Genomic DNA, 20,642 nt, shown 5'->3' with positions numbered 1-20,642 from the left:
CACTCTTTTTTCAGATCAATAGACATTTCTATCTATTTAATAACATCTCTGTCTAATAACTTTTCTCATGAACTTTACCTGAAAAGGGTTGCCTACATCTAGCATATTAAATACACACTAGATATACACCTCAGTTGAATTGCATACATATATATGTGGTCCTCCTGCTATTCCTTTCCAGGACATTCTGTGGAAAAGAAAGAAATAGTATCTCCAAAAATTATTGGCATATAATAAAAAATGGAAAGAGAATATGGCTAGACCCATATTTATATCAATAGTACTCATTATATCTCTCAATACATTTCTGTCTTAGCAAACCATTCTTGCTTTTACTACATTTGTCCATTATTATATACATTGTATTTTTTCCAAAAATGCTCACTGGTCTCTTTTTTAGGATCTCTCCCATATTTTAAAATTTTCTATCAATCTACATTGCTGCCTACGCACAAGCAACTCTAGGCAACTAACAGTATTAAAAGAGCACAAAGACAAACCCCTGTAATGTTAAACTCAAAATTAATATTACTAGATATGTGAACTTCCTTGATCATCCCTTCTTCTTAAGTCACTTTTTTCTTCACAGATGTGCATTGAAGTTTGATCTTCACTCGTTTTTCTATATGTCTAAACAGGGGTGGGATTCTACCAGTTCGCACCTATTCACTAGAATCAGTTGTTAACATTCTAAGCAGTTCGGAGAACCAGTTGTTAGAAGAAATTACTGGCCTAATCCTGTAAGGAAGGCAGGAAGGAAACATTCTGGTGTTGCTTACAGAATCTGTCTCTCCATTAACCCTTATTACATTCTTGGCAGGACTAGACTTCCTGTCTCAGGAACTTCTCTGGAGTTTTTTCCCCCTCCTTTGCTGGTACTTTGCTTGTGTGGAGTGACAATTTAAAGTTACAATGGCACTGAAAAAAGTGACTTATGACCATTTTTCACACTTACGACTGTTGTAGCATCCCCACAGTCATGAGAGGCCAGGTGTGGTGATGCGTGTCTTGATGTGAGTGATGTTGAGTTGGCCATGCCCAGCCAGTCACAAGACCACCAAGCCATGTCCACCCAGTCACACCACCAGACTACACCCACCACCTAAGCCACGCCCACAGAACCAGTTGTTAAAAAATTTGAATCCCACCCCTGTGTCTAAACCACCTCTAAAATATTTTCTTCTCTTACTTCTTTCACTTTTGTATTCAGTCCACCTTCATTTAGCACCCATTTATTCTTGGCCTTATTTTTCCTTATTTTACCATACACATTTCTTGAAATGATCATTTTAGACTATAGTTTGTAACTTCATAGAGATTAATGCCTTTCACTGTAGCCACAATGAAATAAAGGACATTTGTGTAATACAAATGTTATGTTTCTGTGGACAAAGGAGATACTATAATACTATTTAGTCATGTGGACTGATCCATGGTGTCTAAGTATTAACTCCAAGATATTTGCTATGCAAACAAATATTGCTGTTATTGCTGAAGTTCCCTCATTACCCTTTTAAGTATCAACTAGATTGATTATTATTATTGCTGAGCATATGCCAGAAGAAAGACATCTATGTGATGCGAAAGCTTGATGAATGATTGTAAACACGAGACAGGAGAATTACTTTGATAGAAGTATATCACAATTAAGGATTAAGGAGGATATCACAATTAACACAATTGAAGCTTCTATTATTTATTGAACTGGTTTGGCCATTTGTTTAATTGATGTAGCTTAGATGCAAAGATTTTAGATATTTGGAGGTGAGTGAAAATTAAATAACTCTTTGTATAAACATACTCGCACATGTAACTTTGCAAAATAATTCTGAATTTGCAATTTCAATGTAATTGCATTAGCAGCTGATATGAGATTCAATTCGTAGTTTTTCTAGATATGGCTGAGAAAGAAGTCAAAACTAGTCTAGACATATATTACTACTACTAAGCTAGTTAAAGCATTGGTCCAACTTGATAGAATCTGCTTGTATAGTAAATTTAGATTCCTCCTTTCTGCTATCATGAATTTCAGAGTATATACCTATTACAACTGCTGACCAATCCATACCAATCCAATAGGAAATTGGCAGCATCGCATGTTCTCAAGCTATGTTAAGGGTGTCACAGGCAACCTTTTATGGCTTTCTGGACTAAATAAGAGGAAAGTATTAACCTCTGGATTGTAGTGAATCAACTCACTATCCTGCGGTATAGGCTATAGTATTAAAGGAGGAATTATGTGAGGAAGAATCAAATATGAATACAAGAGAAAATCAAGATTAGCTAGGGTTCTGGCTTCTGATCTTCACACCCCTGAAGGATAATATTGCCCAGAGGGGAGAGTTACACTGTCTCTCAGAAAAGCAGAAGAAAAATAAGAAAAACCCTAACCGTAGCTGCCAAACATTTGTAATCACTGAATACATGTGCTATTATTAAGTACAGCTTAAGATTTTCCAATTCATTATTATTAAAGCTCACTAAAAACAAAGGGGGGAAATTCTGATCAGCCAGGCAGAAATGATTGCTGTGGAACAGAAAAAGGCTCAAGTATTAGAGAAACAAGAATGGCAGCCAATTCATGGAGGAAGTGTCAGTGGAACAGGGCCCAATCTTGATCCAATAACATATCTTCTCTTCCTATCTCTTGTACGTCCCCCCCCCCAGCTCCCCCCGGGCCAGCCAGTTATTTTTAGATAGGCGCCATGTGTTGGAGGAGAGCAATTAACGTAATTGGTCAGGGGAGCCAGGTTCATGTGCATGCCTGAGAGCTCTAGATTGCCTTGGAGAAGCTAATGCAACAGAGACCCAGGGAGCTCAGGCAAAAGGAGAAGTCGGGGCGGGGGGGACACATACCTGGCATGGCGATATGGAGAAGGAATCCCCTCATAGTGACAGCCTCCTGTATGCCTCCCTGATCATCATTCTCCTGATCATATCCTACTGGTTCACTACAAAATGCTTCAAGATCCTCAGTGGCATTGAAGGTAGGTGTGGGCTGGGAGGCCCTGGCAGTGGGCAGAAAGGAATGGCTTCTTGCGTAGCGGGCAGATGATAGGCAGGCTGGCAGGCATGTCTGTGAAAGTGGGAGAGGGTCTCCCAACCTCCGGCATTCTCAGTTTCTTTCCCTTATTTTGAGTCCTTTTTCCATTCTGAACTATCAGCATATTTCTTGCGTAACTACTTGTCTTCAGTAGCATCTACTCTCTTTCACAGGTACCCATTTTCCTGGGAATATCCCCTCCATGTAGGAAGCTAATGATCCACAAGGACTTAATTTTTTTTTTTCAGGGATATTGATGGCTTCTGATGATGATCATATAATGATAGTGCATCAGTGTTTTGTGTTGAAAGCAATGTCCTTCTTGCTATAGTTGCAAAAGGGCTTCCTTAAGAGGAGGATATTTTATTTATACCATATTTTACAGATTTTTCTGACCGGTTATAGTAGCAATAAAATACTGGACTATGATGGCCTTTCTTCTAAACCAGCACCGTTCCTATTTAAAAAAACCCTCATGCCACGATATTATTCCATGGCCCAAACTGATCTATGGCCTGATGGACATTCTCTGTATTTAAATTTCTGCACTTAGAATTTGTGGAACTTAGTTCCTTCTTTTGATCTGAAAACCTTGAAATCTAAAATCTAGTATCAGTTGCCATGGGTGGGGGAGTTAGGGAGAAGCATGCTGAATATGCCCTCTTTAGTTATTAATGACTGTGTTATGTGTGTTAAATGAGCTTAGCTTCTAAATTTAATGCTTTTTTATTCAGCTCAGATCAATTCCTGGAATTGCACAGACTGAACTATATACATCATATACAAATGTCTGCTCACTTTACTAGGGAAATAAAAAAAACCCATAGTTTTGGTTCCAATGGTTTGCCTGTAAAATTGAGATTTGTAGTTATTACTTGCCATAACGTTTATAAAACCCTAGAGATGAGACTACAGTTGCATCAATTTTCCAGGGTTGCTTCAGCGGACACTTTCCAGAGAGTTGCCATAATCTCTTCTTCCATCATGTTAAATGTCTATGACTATTGGAGAGTGGAGATGTGCTCCTTTACTCTGCATCCTTTGAAGCAGCTCCTAATTCTTATTATTGCATATCAAATTGCAGAAGCTTTGACCGATTTTTCTTTTCACCATTTTATTTTACCGTACAATTTTGTACACAAGAACATACAAATGCATATGTGTAAAAGTGAAGTGAAACATGAATATTTAGAAGCAGTATCACCAGGACAGGAATGAACAGCAGTTTTAAATGGATGCTGAATGATCTCCATTGAAGGTTGAACCACAGGGATGCCTCCATTGTCTAGCTGTATTCCCTTCTGAATATAAGGAGATTTTGGGAGAGATCAGCTTGGAAGAATTGTACCTATTTAAATTGTTAATTAATTGGAGAGTGGAACATTATCTTCTGCATCAAGCAGATTCCTCATTTCCTAAAGAGAGATCCATATTCAGTAAATTGAGGGGCTATAAGACTCGAGAGGAGCTACTGCATTAAGTAAAATAATGAGGTACCAGATTAATGGCCTATGGCTATTGCCTTCTACCAACCATTGTCATTCAGTACCATGAAAATGACCCATCAGTACACCACACTGATAAAATCAGTACAGTTGTTGAAATTGCTATCATTTTCTGTTTTTAAAACATCTTTGAATTCCTGTCCACCGCTAAACTAGTTTCTTGCCCAAGTAATGAAAAATACTGCGAATCCAGGAAAGGCATGCCAGCTGAAGACTCCACACACGCATCATGTTAAATAAGAGCTTTTATCACCATAGTTTATTAAATAAACAACAATCAATAAGGGTCACTGAATATGTTGCCACAAACCTAGATATGTGTATAACTATTAAGGCCACAACACGATGGAATAGTTGAAACATCCAAATAGTCTTTGAGGGTAACACAGTGGGGAATGAGTTGCAGCGGCAAAACAACAAAAGCAAACCTATTCCAAGTGGTGCACAAGATACAATTGCACAAAGCAGGGATCTCCAACCTTGGCAACTTTAAGCCTTGTGGACTTCACCTCCCAAAATGCAAAGCTGGCTGAGGAATTCTGGGAGTTGAAGCCCACAAGTCTTAAAGTTGCCAAGGTTGGAGATCCCTGGTATAAAGGGTCTCCTGGCTGCAGCTTTCATTTACTGATCAAGCTATGAATCCCAGCGAATCCCTGAATTGCAGTTCACCTCTGGCTTGGAGAATGAACTCCATTGCCTATCCTTGGAAATAGCTTTTCTTTCAAATCCAGCATTACTCCAACTCACAGGGATTCAGTTTCATTTCTCCCCATTCAGACTCTAACATTCTCAAAGCATTGCTCCTCAAGTCTGCCTGGCCCAGAGTTCAGATGTATATTTGAGTATTATCAGTACACTGACAATGCCTTACCAAAAGCCGATGGGTGATTTCTTCTAGCAGCTTCATGAAGGTATTAAACAACAGAACACTGAGAGCCAAGCTCTATGACCATGATGGTGAACCTATGGCATATGTGCCACAGGTGGCACGCAAAGCCCTCTCTGTGGGCATGCAAGCCATTGCCCCAGCTCAGCTCCGTCACGCATGGGCACATGCCTCCTGCTGGCCAGCTGGTCTTTGGTCTCTGCCGCACATGTGCGGGGATGGGACATATGCTGGGGGTGTATGCGCTGGGGTGGGGCACATGTACGGGGGATGCACACGCATTGCATTTTTGGGGTGCATGTGCATGTGCTTTGGGCACTCGGTGCCAAAAAGGTTAGCCATCACTGCCCTCTGAGATCATTTAGCAGATTTCCTGAGGTCTTGGCTTCTCCTTACTATCCCTACTGATCGGACTGACCTCTCAGAAGAGAGAAGCACATCAAAACACTGCTTCCCTCCAATCCTTGCAACTACCTGTAGCTCAGAAAGATTTCATGATCAGTGATACTGAAGGCTGTTAAGAGATCAAGTCAGACCAGGAGACCAGTTATAACTAGAAAAACAAACGTTGATATTTTTTGTTTGTTAAAACCAGTACTGAAGAAAACTACTACCAAGGTCATTTTAGGACCTTCTCTCATCCTACCTAATTTGTAGATTTTGTGTTCCACATTATTGGAGCTATTTGTTGATAATTTCTTTATGAATCTGGTGTAAAACATTCGGGGTAATGTCACACATTATAAAGAATACTTTCACAGTTTCAGTGTGCCAAGTATTTTACTGTTCATTATCTCATTGCTTCAAATATCTCTGTGAAGAAAGTCATTATCACTTCCATTATAAGGATGGGAATCTGAGACCAAAGACATTTCTGTGTGAGACAAAATGCAGATGTTTTTAGTGGGATAGTCCTGTAACTCTAGATCCTGTGCCAGGAACCTATTATATTTGTATGTAATGGAAATGGAATTATCTCTTCCTTTTGAATGTTAATGCATAGTCCCTCTTGGTAGTAGAAAAATTCTGAGTACCATATAATGGAAAATAAAAAAAGTGAGCTGCAGTGGGGGAATTTAGTAAACCTTTATGCCTTGCTTCTAATTTCAGCTTTTTTTGGAGGGGGGGGACTGTATGAATGTCACTACACTAAATTATATCCCCTTGACTGAGTCTAGAGGAACTGCCAAAAAAGAAGGAGTAATACAGATACTTACCTTGCAGTAGTTCATTCCTAACCAGCATGTAGCTGTCCAAAAGACAAATGTAACAGGAAACACAGAACTGGGTAGAGTACAGAGTCAGTGATCCTGGAAACAATTAAGACAAGGCCTTATATTTCATGAGCAGAGCACAAGGAAGGAAATCCCTATTGCATGCTGCCAAATTTTTTGTCATCCAATGTATTTCTTTCTGGGGATTCCTGTACTGATCGGAGAACTAGATTAGCTGATCTAGCTCTATCATCTTATATAAAGTCCTATGTTGTAGCTAAAACCTTTGTATTCCGGGTTTGATGGATTCAAGGATAGCAGGTGGTTTCTGGGTGCTATTCCAAAGTCACTACTATTGTAATGTCTATTATTTGTTTATCATGTACACAAAGGACAATTTATTTATTAGATTTGTATGTGCCATTCAACTTATCTTGAGGCAACAATGCATGTTAGACCTTTTTTTAAAATAGAATTAATATGCATTCATTTTTATAAATGATATAGGGCACATTCACACTATCAGTTCTGCTCCCCAATTCTAGAAAATAATTTGCAGATTTTCTGCAATCAGAATATGACCTACTGGCATTGAAATGATGAGAATAAGGAGCAAAAATTATTGCCCTGCCCTGAGCTGCTGTACGTCTTGCACTAACATAAGTTATTGCACCCCTCTACACCTACTCCTTGCAAAAAAGAGGAATAATTTGTAAACGCATAGCCATCCATAACCTTAGTCCATGTTACATTATAATGTATGCTGCCCAGAGTAATTTGTTGAGATGGGTGGCTATAGAAATCCATCCATCCTTTTCTTTTCCATGAACTCCTGAACACGTTGAAATAAACTAGTGGCACTGATGTAACGTTGCTTATTCATTTTTATTTTAATCGCCTTAATGTTATATGCACAAAGTATATCAAGTAAAGGCACAGATGGAATTGCTTTTTCCTAATGATCTATACCAGGCTTTCCCAAACACACTAGAACTGCACTTCCCAGAATTGCAGACAGCATGGCCGATATAAAACATTTCTCTGATGCCTCTAATGATAGCTTGTCCATTGTGTTTAGATTGCCATCAATTCTAATTTGATAATTAGAATCAGCTAAATCCTCATATGTAAAGGTCAAGCATCATGAAAAAAAATGTGTTCAATTTTATATTAATTATGGTCTATTCCATAATCAAAATGAAACCACCTTGAAAATAGAACTGATTTAAAAAATTGCAAAATCCTTGCTTATCAGATATGGTTCTTTTTATTGTTTCGGTTTACTGTAAATTCAGTGGCTGTTCAAATCCAGTTCCTAATGAATGCTAATTAAGAAATGTCTTCCTTGTGCAGTCTTTTGTTCTAATTTTCAGTTTTATAAGACTGCCTTTTTGACAGTTTCTACAGGCACTTGACTCATGAGATTACTAATTATACCTGAAAATAGGAGTATGAAATTTAACACACATACATCTCCAACGGCTTTATACACAAGACTTAAATATAGATTTTGAAGTAGTGGGCAGTGAGATAAATGTGACAGTATTTTGTTAAATGAGAAAATTTTGCTTAGCTTTTACTTAACATCAGGAACTTATATACATTAATATAATACAATAGATGTATCTACTAAGGTTTTATATGTGGGTAAGGATCTTGCATAACTCATAAATAAGATGCCAATGTGAACACAATTAATATTGGTACTATGGTGACAACTTTGACAATTTTTCTTCTGAAACAAGGTTTCCTCTTTAATAGCTTTTTTATTTTGACTTTGAATCAGTCACTTTTTCGCAGTCTGACCTATTATATATCATAGAGTTGCTCTGGATATATATTGGAAGAAGAATGGTATGCATGTTACATTGATATGTTCAAAGAAGATATATATCTAACAAATGTATAAATAAAACTTTTCAGCCCTGTGTATTGCAGTTGTGATGTCATTTCTGGACTACTTCTGTTTTCCTTCCTATGTGATTGCAATTCAGTCAAGAAACTCATGGTGAACGTGACTTTATATATATCCTATCAGGTATGATTTGATGGTTACACAAATCAGACCAAAATATCTTTCCTATTGCACTAAATCTGAATGAAAGGAAGGAGAGTGAGAAAGCAGTATGTCCTTATTACCTGTAATACCTCCCTGGTTTCTAGCCCATTGGAGTTGTAAAGTTTGTGCTGATGTTTTTGTCTCCTGCAGTTTCAGGCTTTCACAAGAAGAGGTGAATTTTTACAGAGTATAAAAGAAATGCAACTTCTTTCAACTTAATATTGTTTATTATTCAGATAGCTGTGTATTCGAAGTACTGAATCCTGTTCTTGGAACAGGTATGAGCAGCAGTTTCAGCACCCTGGACACTTCACCTGCTGCATACTGTCCAGTACTGTATTCAGATAGATGACCCAAATATTTTAATATAGAGAACACAATATAAAAGAAGCAGAAGTACTCACAATCTACAATCAGAGAGACTAATCGTTGGCCTTCCTAGGTCATCCAGAAAGGAAGCATGACCAGATGAGCTAATTCTACATTATTATAAGGCTACATTAATGGACTCTTTCAAGCCAGATAGTATAAATATCCCGTTGTCTCCTTTTCAGCCTGAGAAGTTAGGGAGGTGCCTTTCTGCCCATTATGCAGCTGTGGGCTGTGCATCCTCTTATCTAATCATTCCCTAGGCAGCATCTCTTCCCCCTGCCTCTCAAGAACATTCCCACATACCATTTATACTAATGGAAGCTGAAATGTTTACAGGAATTTCTATTAAAAATCAATGTATTCAATTAGACTATATTAAAAATGTTGTGGAACATATGCAGTTTATTAAATAGTATTATATTATTAGCAAACCAAAGGTACAAAATTCTCATTCTGCAAGCAGATTGGTGATAGCTCTCCTCTATCCAAGGGCCTTAAAGAAGCTACATCACTGTATGAAAACTTTTAAGTGCTTTGAACAATATGAGTAATCTGGCTTTGGGGTGGGAAGATACAACACCAACTTTTTGAAAGTAGTACAGATCAAATTAACTATTAACTATTCCTACTCCATAAAATAGCTATTATTGCAGCAAACATTTGCAATCAAAGTTTTTAAAAAGTTTCAAAGCTGAATTTGCTCTTAAGAGAGGTTCATTAATTCTGAAGTGTTAGAACCCTCCATTTTTTGTTTTTGGATGACTGGGGGTAGGAGTAGCTATGGGAGATTCAACTTTGCAGAGGATGGTTTAGGACCTGGTCCATTATTGGGTACTGAATATTAAATCGGATCCTAATGAGTCTAGTTCATTAAGTAACTAATTCAAAACTTCAGATTCCCCTGTGGACATTATGGTTAAGGAATCAGCCTAGTTTAGGTACCTGCTGTACTTTGTAACTCTCTTTTAAAGTGACTCTCTTTTTATGCCAGTAGAGAATGTTGTAAACTTATAGCTATTCATTTAGTGACCATTCAAAGTTACAATGGCACTGAAAAACATGTCTAAATGTCCAGTTTTCACACTTATGACCATTGCAGCATCCCCATATAGTCACGTGATCAAAATTCAGATGCTTGACAACTGACTCATATTTATGACAGTTGCAGTGTCCTAAGGTCATGTGATCCCATGTTGACAAGCAAAGTCAGTGGGAAAGCCAGATTCAGAAGCATGTTACTAACTTAACTACTGCAGTGATGCACTTAACTGGGGCAAGAAAGGTCGTAAAATGGGGACAACATTCACTTAACAAATCAGTGGTGGGATTCAAAAAATTTTACTACCAGTTCTGTGAGCGTGGCTTGGTGGGCGTGGCTTGGTGGGCGTGGCAGGGGAAGGATACTGCAAAATCCCCATTCCCTCCCCACCCCACTAACCTGGTTTTCCAGCTCCGTTCTCCTGTGCAGGGCAACAAAAAAAGGCCCAGCTGATCAGCTGGGATTCGGGAGGCAGAGAATAGATGGAGGCAGGCCAGTCAGAGGTGGTAATTGCTAGTTCTCTGAAATACTCACCATTTCCGCTACCATTTCTCCAGAATTTTGGGCTCATTTGAGGGCTACCAGTACTGCTGTTTGATACCAGTAAATACACGTTGATACCTTGTTTATGCCCTCCTTGTATATTCTGTGCAATATTTTGCCAAAGTTTCTCCTGCTGGGAGTGTAGAATAGATGAATCATGTACAAAAGGTTATATGACTGTTTGATGATATACCTCTGATATATAATTCTGAATTTTTTTTCTGCACCCTGTGACTGTGCTAACAGCAGAGCTAGGCCAAGAGGATCTCAGCTATTAGGGGAGAGGGTGAGACATTACCTCTAAATCTCTTTCAATGGTCCCATCAACAAGACTTGCATAGCACAATTGTTATTCCTTAAATTCTAAGCCTCAGTTATGGAACTAACTAACATATAGAGTACAGGTTTCCAGATCTGGTCATGAAAATACAAGGAAACATGCTGAAGGACAGTGAGGGATTTGGACTGTCCTATGAAGAACTGTTTAAGAAACTAGATATATTTATCCTAAAGGCTAAGGAGAGGGGTGATAGTAATTTTCAAATACTTGAAGGACTGTCACAAGGAAGAAGGTGTAGATAGACCATCCTCTATAATTCCTGAGGACAAGAATCATGGGTTGAAGCTTTACAGAGAGAGATCCAAACTTAAAATGAGGAAGAATTTCCTGGCTGCAAGATCTATTAAACAGTGGATAGCCTACTTCCTGGAGTCTTGAGTCCCCAGTCATTGCAGGTTTTCAAGCAACGTTTGGATAGCTATTTGTTTAGGATAGTATAAAAATACCTACTCAAAGCAGGAAACTGCACTAGAAGAGCTTTAAGGTAAGTTCATAACATTAGAAGATGTATGTATGTATTTAATAAGGCTATCCAACTTAGGTTCCAAGTGGTGGAAATAATGAAATCATTACTAAAAAGTACAAATAAAAAAAATGCAGACGTTGGAAAGAAAAGCAGCCATCCATTCTAGAAACAGTACAGTATACAGAATCCACCGTTCAATGTAATCAAAGCCCTGAGGTAGAGCTAAATATGAACAGGGTGGTGCCAGGTGGAACTCAGAGGAAATGTTTTTCCAGAGGGCAGGTGCTGCAACAGAAAAGGCAGGCTTCCCAGATCCTGTCAGATGACACAGTTTAACAGATGGGACCGGGGACATGCCAACTCTGCCTGATCACACAGGTCAGGCTGAAACTATGGAAACACATGGTCACTTAGATAACCAGTCCTTAGGCCATGACCTTGAATTACACCTGTAAGCCTGCTGGTACTAGATAAATGGCTGCATTTTATATTTTTGAAAAAAGAAGATCACCAGTTGCTTGCTTCTTTATTCTCATAATCCAACTGCAAGTTGTATCTAGATGCAATTCTAGCACTAGCTCAATCATCCACAGGGACACTCACTTCTGCTTACTTTTGAGTAACTGAGTTCTGAATTGCAGTCTGGATTTACAAGCATTCGTTCCTATGCATACCTATTGAGAAGAAAGCAGACTTTCTACTTTTTCCATTTGTCCCAGGATAGATAAATGGTATAAAACTGTAGCCTGAATAAAAAATTGTGGAGGAATAAATGATCCGGTGTGGATGAATGGCATACAGCAATTACCTTCCTTTTCTATTTTAGGCAGTTATCTTTTTTCCCCCAAAACATTCACTCTTCTTGCTCATCTTGCCTCTGGCTAAGCCAGATGGCCACAAGAGGCCATGTACCTGTTTTCCTGGTAAAGAATCCAGAGAGGATATTGATAGTAAAAATAGTTGAAGAATGAAACAGTAAGAGCTAGTTTGACTCCTACAAATGGCAATCAGTCTCCATGGGATAACCTGTCAGGCTAGACAGTATTGCAGGAAAACATCACAAATTGTACAGGTATTTCTGGACCAAAGGATGCCCTAGCAGTTAAATCTGTACAATATGCTAAATTTGATTAATTTGATTTTTATTGCTGAATTTTTGTTTTAATTGATAGTTAACATTTTAGTTGTTCTGTGAACTTGGAATATCTGGTTAGTTGTTTTCAATGTGTTTCATTTAAATTTAAAAAAATGGATTGATTTTGTGACCAGGCTAAAGATTTTTTTTTAAAGTTACTTTTTATCCCACTTTATTACTTGCATAAATAATTCAAGATGGTAACCCAATATTCCTCCTTCCTCTTATTTTCCCTGAAGCAACCCTATGAGGTGAGTTATTCTGAAAGATAGTGACTGGCCCAAAATCACTTGGCCCAGCTTCCATGCCTAAGGGTTTGTAGCCTGGTGCCTTAACCATACACCAAACTGCCTTTCTTTGTTGTTTGAATGCAGCCATTATGCCTAAATTTCTTTTCTCTGTGGTACATACAACATGCAATTTTTTAAACCTTCTTCTGTAATCCCTTCCTCTATAGGTAGTCCTTGACTTATGACCACAGTTGCGATCCAAATTTCCATTGCTAGGTGATGCAGTGTTAAAGTGCGATGTCATGTAATCACATCACTTAGTGACAACAATCCTGGCACTCCCTGTTACCCATTGTTAACCCAGTTCTACCACTATTTAGGCAAGGACTCACCTCAATCCAAGCCATTTCCAGCTTGGTCTCTCTCAGCCCTGAGAAAGATAAGGGACTCCTTACTCTTGAAATCCCCCAAACTGCCTATTCTCCCTCCTCCTCCTCCTCATCTTGTCCTGCATGGCCCTGGAGCTGCTTGTCATGCTGAGGACCAGCGGTTTCTTGGTGTGCTGCTAATCTGGAGTACAAAAAAAAACCCTGAGTTGCAGCACAGTGCAAAACTGTGATCACCCCAAGAAGCCCCTGTTGTCTTAGCAGTAGAGTGTCAATTGAAGTCACTTTGGGAAACCCCAGCTTACCCCAGCAACATGATACAAAGCTGCAGCTACCCAAGAAATCCCACCCCACCCCAGCAATGTGGTGCAAAACCACAGCTGCCCCTGGAAACCTCAGCCTTCTCCAGTAGCATGGCACTGTTGTGGGAAGCTCCAACCATTCCAACAGCATGGAACAAAGCTGCAGGCTCCCCAGAAAACCCCAGAAGCATGGCACAAAGCCACATCCGCCTTAGAAAGCCCCAGCCCAGCCCCAGTCATCCTCACCACTCTGCGTTTGGCCACCCCAGCTAAACTTTGTTGTCTTATTGTTCCTGCTGTTGACAGCATGCCTGCCCTGGCCTTTTGCAAAGCAGCTGCTGGTCATGTGAGGTCATCTTCATGGGGAAGAAAGCTTCCTGTGGCCAGCAGCTGCCTTGCAAAGGGACAGGCTGAGCATGCTTGGTCAATGGTGGGAACAAGATGATGGCAAAGTCAGCTAGGACAGAAGGGACCAGAGTGCAGGGGCCAAAAACATCCTATATGAAAGGAAATAGATGGTTGGGAGGGTTTGAGGTGCCTCTGTTGTTGTAAATGCAGGTGGGCTGCCAAGCACTTGGATTTTTATGACTTGACTGTGTAGATGCTACAATGGTCCTAACTTTGGGGATCAGCTGTGTCTTCATTTAGCGCCACCATAACTTTGAATGGTTGCTGAATAAATGGTCATAATTCAAGAACTATTTGTAGTTCAATTCCCACCAGATATATTCTCCTCTTAGATCCCTAAATTGGCTTCAGTGTATAGAAGAGAGCCTGCTGCAGAACTGAAGGCATCTTCTTGGCATATTATAGATGGACTATAAGAGAAAAACACTATTTTTCTGGAGCAGATGAAAGAAGACAAATATTTGATGGATCTTATAAGAATATTCTCTTGGATGTTCATCTCTGTGAAAAAGATGCACCATAAGCAACTTTCTACCAGCAATTCAAGATTAGGCTTGGTTCTTTCATTGTGTTCAACAACCTTAATAACTGTTTATTAAATAAGTTTCAAAGTTCTAACAATATAGAACATTTTAAGGTTTATAATATTCTTTACAAACCACACTGGCTAGGTGCACACAAGAGCCATGGTGGCACAGTGGTTAGAATGCAGTACTGCAAACTATTTTTGCTGACTGCTAGTTGCCGGCAGATGGGCAGTTCGATTCTCACTGGCTCAAGATTGACTCAGCCTTCCATCCTTCCAAGGTCAGTAAAATGAGGGCCCAGATTGTTGGGGGCAATATGCTGACTCCGTAAACAGCTCAGAGAGGGCTGTAAAGCACCGTGAAGCAGTATATAAGTCTAAGTGCTATTGCTATTGCACTTTAGCCAGCCAGCCAACAAGATAAGCAGAAGTCTGATGCTTAGATCTTGGCTCCCAAAGATGCCCTATAAACTTAAGAAATGTATGAAGTCATGAAAGCTTCATTTACTGTTTCAAATGTCTGCAGTTTTTAGAATTACAGTTGATGCAACCAATCTATTGCTGGGCTTTCTATGGTTAGCCTTGAGTATTTTTGTAATGGGTTCTATTGATTTGGCTCCCTGCTATTGCACTTTCAATTCTCACATGCTGGCTTTTGGCAACTTTGGCTTTACTTTAAATTGACTATGATCTTTCTATGCTGCAACATTGACTCTTGCTGTTCATGCCATCTTCTACATCTCCCTGGACCTTAGCCAAAGCTGGTACAGGAAAAGCAATAGCAGAGAATATACATAGCTCAAGCGGTAAGCAACAGCCTAATCAAGGAACCACCAAGGAGAAAGTAACACCCCATCAACACTAACAGCAGGTTGTGGTATATAAACAGAGAGCAAACCCCACTCACTTCTATCATTGAAGATGTTGCTTAGTCTGGTAACAAAACATTTGCAAGCAAACAACCAGTTCAAAGAAATTCAAGGAATCCACAAAAAAAGCAGCTGGGTGAGGCAGAAGATACAAAGACTCTGCATCAGCTGTATAAGTTTGCCTTAACTAAGACTATTAAGAGTCCATCAGATTTCATGCTTTGTTTACTTCCTTTCTTGATTACCAGAATAAGCTGTAAATGGAGCAACTCTTTAAAATTATTTGGAAATTGCAATTCATGAAAAATGTAGCAGGTAGGCAGCATTTTTATTTTTACTTTAGGTTCCTGTTTTCATCTGGTATTATGATTAGAATTACTGTGGGTGTTTTAATACTTATATCATGTACTTTAGAAGTCACCACATAAGATAAAAAATTAAGTAATGTAGAGTGTTGCAAAGGAACAGAAAACAAGCTGCTTGAATGTAGTAAAGACATGTCTGCACTGCTATTGTGCACTAGTTAGAAAATCAGATATGTTCCAATATCTTTCAGCACCGATTCAGTATTCATCTTCCAGGCAAAAAGGCCTACTTCCTCAAACTTAAGTTTTATAACTACCGATGTTCTAGGTTGGCGTTCCTAATTTACTTATTCTAACAGGCTATCTGCTGCATCTTCCATATAGGTATGGTTATTATAATTAATCTGCATATATTTAAGATTTACTGTATCTCAGTTTATGTTTTTCACATATGGCTTTGACTTCATTGATCGTACCCTATGACTATCATTAAGTGTTGTACGTTTTGATTCTTAACGAATGTATCTTGTCTTTATGTATACTGAGAGTATTTACACCAAGACAAATTCCTTGTGTGTCCAATCACACTTGGCCAATAAAGTATTCTATTGTATTCTATTAGCCACCCTTGTCAATGTAACATCCAATTCTTTATATTGGAACATCTAAAAAATGTGGCAAAAAAGCAAAGTGAAGATCAACCTACCTACCTGGTCATTTTTCCAATGTTTAAAGGCATTTTAAAAGATTTTTTTTTAAACCCAGCCTTTATTACTTTATAGGTAACTCAAGGGCTACGAACCTAATACTCTTTCTTCTTCCTATTTCCCCCTCTGTGAGGTAGATTGGTCTGAGAGTGACTGGCTCAAAATCACCAAGCTGACTCTCATGCCTATGGTGTGATTAGAACTCACAATCTCCTGATCTATAGGCCAGCATCTTTACTTCTATTCCATTCCTCCTCCTCCTCTTTTTGTGTTTTTTTATCATGAGTTAGTAACTAGAAAGTAAAACTATTCAAGAGATAATAACTAATTGAAGAAAGCTTTTGTGATGTGGGGAACCCCTACCTTCTTCCTGCCTTCTAGAATTGGGGCTCTTATCTTAAGTTTCTTCTGCCTGCAGAGCTGACGCCAGTGCCAGCCTGGCAGCTTCCCCTGGGCTATGCTTATCTGAGTGATGTGCACGGTCTGGGTGGAGCTTTCCCCCTTTTTTCCCCTGAATCCTGGCACCAGGCCTGGCATTTTTCTTGACTTTGGTGCAGGCTGATCCTTCAGCATACTGAATGAGGTGTCAGCTAGGCTGGTAAAACCTTGGGACTGCTGACACTTTGGTACATCTGTAGCCGCACAATAACAGCAACAATCATTTTTGTTTTCTTTTGTATCATGCTGTAGAAGTTGAAATAGAAGTAATTGGCAGGTGAACAAGAAGGGAATCTTACAAATGTTGGCGCAAACATTTTGCGCTTAAAGAATTGACAAATGCTATTAATTTTTTTTTGGGGGGGGGGAATTTCCTTTTACCAAGCTGAAGAAGTGGCAGCTTTTAAATTTTTGGTATTGTGTATTTTATGTATTAATTTACATATAGCAGCTGAAGCAACATCAAGAAATATACCTCCCTGTTGCCATTTATCACATCTTCCCCAATCAGTTATCCCTTTAATTGCTGAATGAAATATTTTTGAAGAGGAAACCCTGAAATCTGCAGTATTTTCATAGAGGCTAGATCTTCAAAAAACCAGTCAGTTGAGATTTAATCTGTGTTTATGATTGATACTTTGACTTTGATGGATCTTATATTTTAACTAGCTTGAAGTATGGTAGTATTATTATTGTCTCTCCCGCAGGTGCGATAGCAAAGATACTTGAAATGATGGAGATGCCAGCAGGAATAGCCAACACTCCAGAAGATAGGCTTAAGATACAGAAGGATCTTGACAGACTTGAACATTGGGCACTTTCTAACAAAATGAAATTCAATGGTGAAAAAAGTAAGGTTCTACATTTAGCCAAGAAAAACAAAATGCACAGATATAATATATGTGGCACCTTGCTCATTAGTAGTAACTGTGAGAGAGATCTTGGAGTCCTAGTGGACAATCATTTAAATATGAGCCAGCAGTGTGCAGCAGCTGCCAAAAAAGCCAACACAGTTCTAAGCTGTATAAACAGAGGGATAGAATCAAGATCGTGCAAAGTGTTAATACCACTTTATGAATGCCTTGGTCAGGCCACACTTGGAATACTGCATCCAGTTTTGGTCACCATGACGTAAAGAAGATGTTTGAGACTCTAGAAAGAGTGCAGAGAAGAGCAACAAAGACGATTAGGCAACTGGAGGCTAAAACATATAAAGAACGGTTGCTGGAATTGGGTATGTCTAGTCTAATGAAAAGAAGGACTAGGGGAGACATGATAGCCCTGTTCCAATATCTCAGGGGCTGCCACGAAGAAGAGGCAGTCGAGCTCTTCTCCAAAGCACCTGAGGACAAGAAGCAATGGGTGGAAACTAACCAAGGAGAGAAGCAACTTAGAACTAAGGAGGAATTTCCTGACAGTTGAACATTTAATCAGTGGAACAACTTGCCTCCAGAAGTTGTGAATGCTCCAACACTGGAAGTTTTTAAGAAGAGATTGGACAACCATTTGTCTCAGAATTTGTCTAAAAGGATTATGAAGAACAACAAGAAGAATTGGGAAGAGGCCACATGTAATAAGATATTGGTCTCTGGATTGGGATGTTTGTGTAGTCTGGATATGAAGGAATTATGGATGACAAGCAGAGTGCTGAGACTGTACTGCAAGTTCGCAGGACATGAGACTATACAGCCTTAAGTTTTTTCCTTGGCTCCAGGAGTTGTACCAGAGCAGTCAATCTGGGCCCAAGTCTCTTCTCAGTGGAGGGCTGGGATTTGATATACTGAGGTGTCACACAAGGGAGGGACTCTGCGTAACACTCCCTCCCCAATTATACTCCACCTCCCTGAGTGTAAGTCAAGATCCTCTTAACTCTCCCATCTCCTTAGCAACTGCATTAAGCAAATCGATTTGGTTGGTGTCATTGGAATGGGATGGGAGGGCAGGGCTCCTGCTGCACATCTCCGTTCCCTCCTGTTCTTATAGGCTTTCTTTGGTCTGCCACACTCCCTCCGCCCTTTTTCTTCTTTGTAAGCCAAGCAAATGTAGCTTAGAGTCCAAGCCTCTGAGCTAAAAAGGGCAAACTCCATCTCCTTCTCCTCTGTGACTTCCTTAGACAAAGTCCTTTGGGGAGGGCCAGAGATGCCCTAGTACGGATTCTGATGCAGAGTGATCTTCCACAGCAGGACTGACAGCAGAGGCATAGGATGCAAGAATCCACAACCGTGTGGGTAGCCCTGGCTAACTTGGGGTGAGGGAGCAGATTGGGTTGGGCTGGGGGCTGGATGCTATGAGTCCCTCTCACCATGAACCTGGAAGGTCTGGAGATGATCGCTGTTTTGGTGGTTCTGGTCCTCTTCATTAAAGTGCTGGAGCAATTTGGGCTCTTTGAGCCTGTCTCCTTGGAAGGTAATGTACAGGGAAAGTGGGAGGGAGAGGGAAGTAATTCCATACTTCCAGGGCTGCTGTCAGAATCTGCTTTACTTAGTGAAAGTGATGGTTCTAATCAGGATAATGAGTAGTTAAGTATTTCTACTTAGTAGAAGTCGGTTCTGTTGGAGGACTTTAAAAGGATGCTAAAGAATATAGAAATGGGGCACAGGGTAGAGCCTATATGGGGTGGAAACAGCCAAAGGACATGCTGTTGGATGCATATTCAGGGAAGAAGCAGCAAAGCCAATCTTGGATGAGAGACACGGAAGCCACAGTGTTTTCTTGCTATTCAGTGTTCATTTAAGGATTGAAATGAGCTTTGAGTAAACAAAATTTCAAAACAGGCAAGTCTGTCAAACAGGCAGACCCCTATCATGGCAAACTTTTAGGGCTGTACCTGGTTGTCAGCCTCTTCTCTAGCTCTGTACCCCGTATGTGAACAGGCATGCCACACTGGTCCTTTTTTTGCTTGTGTTCACTTGCATGTAAAAAAATATTTCTGGTATGGCATGCATGTTTAAGGATAAATGGAATAATGGACAGTGTAGAAATAGGTGGAGTTTATGGTGAAAATAATATGCATTTTCATTTGTGAGAGATATAGAGTAGTTGGACTGACTGTCCAGAGGGAGTCTTCTATAATATGTGTTAATTAGTAGCAGGCAAATCTTTATACGTTGCTGAAAGTTTGCTGGGATCTCTATATCCTTTCCTTTTTGTCCTCTTTTTCTTTTCTTTTCTTTTTTTCCAGAAATATCAGGAAAGCATTTTACTTTTAGTTAGAACTTTTAGGACACAAGCAAAGAATGGGAGTCCTCATTGGTTCTCTTACTGGAGGGCTACAGACATTATAGTCTCTGCATAATTAAGTGGGTCTACTGATTTTCTTTAGTACAGGAATAAGATATGGGGTAAATAAAGAGTTAGCGCATACATTTTCTCTAATGATGGTCCGCTTTTATGTTCCTGTCCGTGGTTTAGACAATTACTTATTGTGGATGTGATCTAAAATCTTTAAATAAAATTAAAGAAGCAATTCACTACCAAACAATTGGACAAATGAGAAGGCTCTAGGCCAGTTTATACTGTATTTTGCTGGACAATTCATAACTGTATGAATTTAGATTCTATGTGACTTTTTCTACTATTGGCATCAATTTCTTTTGGAATGTTACTTCAGTTTCTGAAGGGTTTTCTTAAGTTCTTAAGTGGATTTCCACTCAGCCTCTTCATTTTGACTGGATAATGAATGTCAATGTATCTGAAGGTGTCCTGATTCCCTGTTCCTACTTTCAGTTTAAAGAAACAGCCTCCTTACCTAAGATAAGTTCCATGAAAACATGGAAAACATTTCCATGAAATGTTTTACTGGGATAATAAGATCTCCTCTTTGTCTCTATTTTCCTCCCCTTCGTATTGGTTTTTGTGCTATTGTATTA

At 39.4% G+C, this 20,642-nt stretch overlaps 1 protein-coding gene across 5 annotated transcripts in view; it reads left to right on the top strand.

Annotated features, from left to right (window-relative positions):
• The window catches only part of KCNIP2 (potassium voltage-gated channel interacting protein 2), a 113,433-nt gene that overhangs the window by 70,958 nt on the left and 21,833 nt on the right, over positions 1-20,642 (top strand). Inside the window, exon 1 of one of the 5 annotated variants that reach the window (XM_087932876.1) lies at positions 2,842-2,987. The exons of the other annotated variants lie outside the window; for them this stretch is intronic. Within the exon in view, the coding sequence (XP_087789002.1) occupies positions 2,870-2,987 (118 nt within the window). The 5' untranslated portion in view covers positions 2,842-2,869. Of the gene's footprint in view, positions 1-2,841; positions 2,988-20,642 lie in introns of those variants that run through there. 5 annotated transcript variants of the gene reach the window in all.

This window comes from Pseudonaja textilis, chromosome 4 (genome assembly GCF_049901715.1).
Source record: "Pseudonaja textilis isolate UNSWEBS1 chromosome 4, rPseTex1.2, whole genome shotgun sequence".
NCBI classification, from domain to species: domain Eukaryota; kingdom Metazoa; phylum Chordata; class Lepidosauria; order Squamata; family Elapidae; genus Pseudonaja; species Pseudonaja textilis.
The sequence above is the reverse complement of the archived record's forward strand: the minus strand, read 5'-3'. Positions and strand labels throughout refer to the sequence as shown.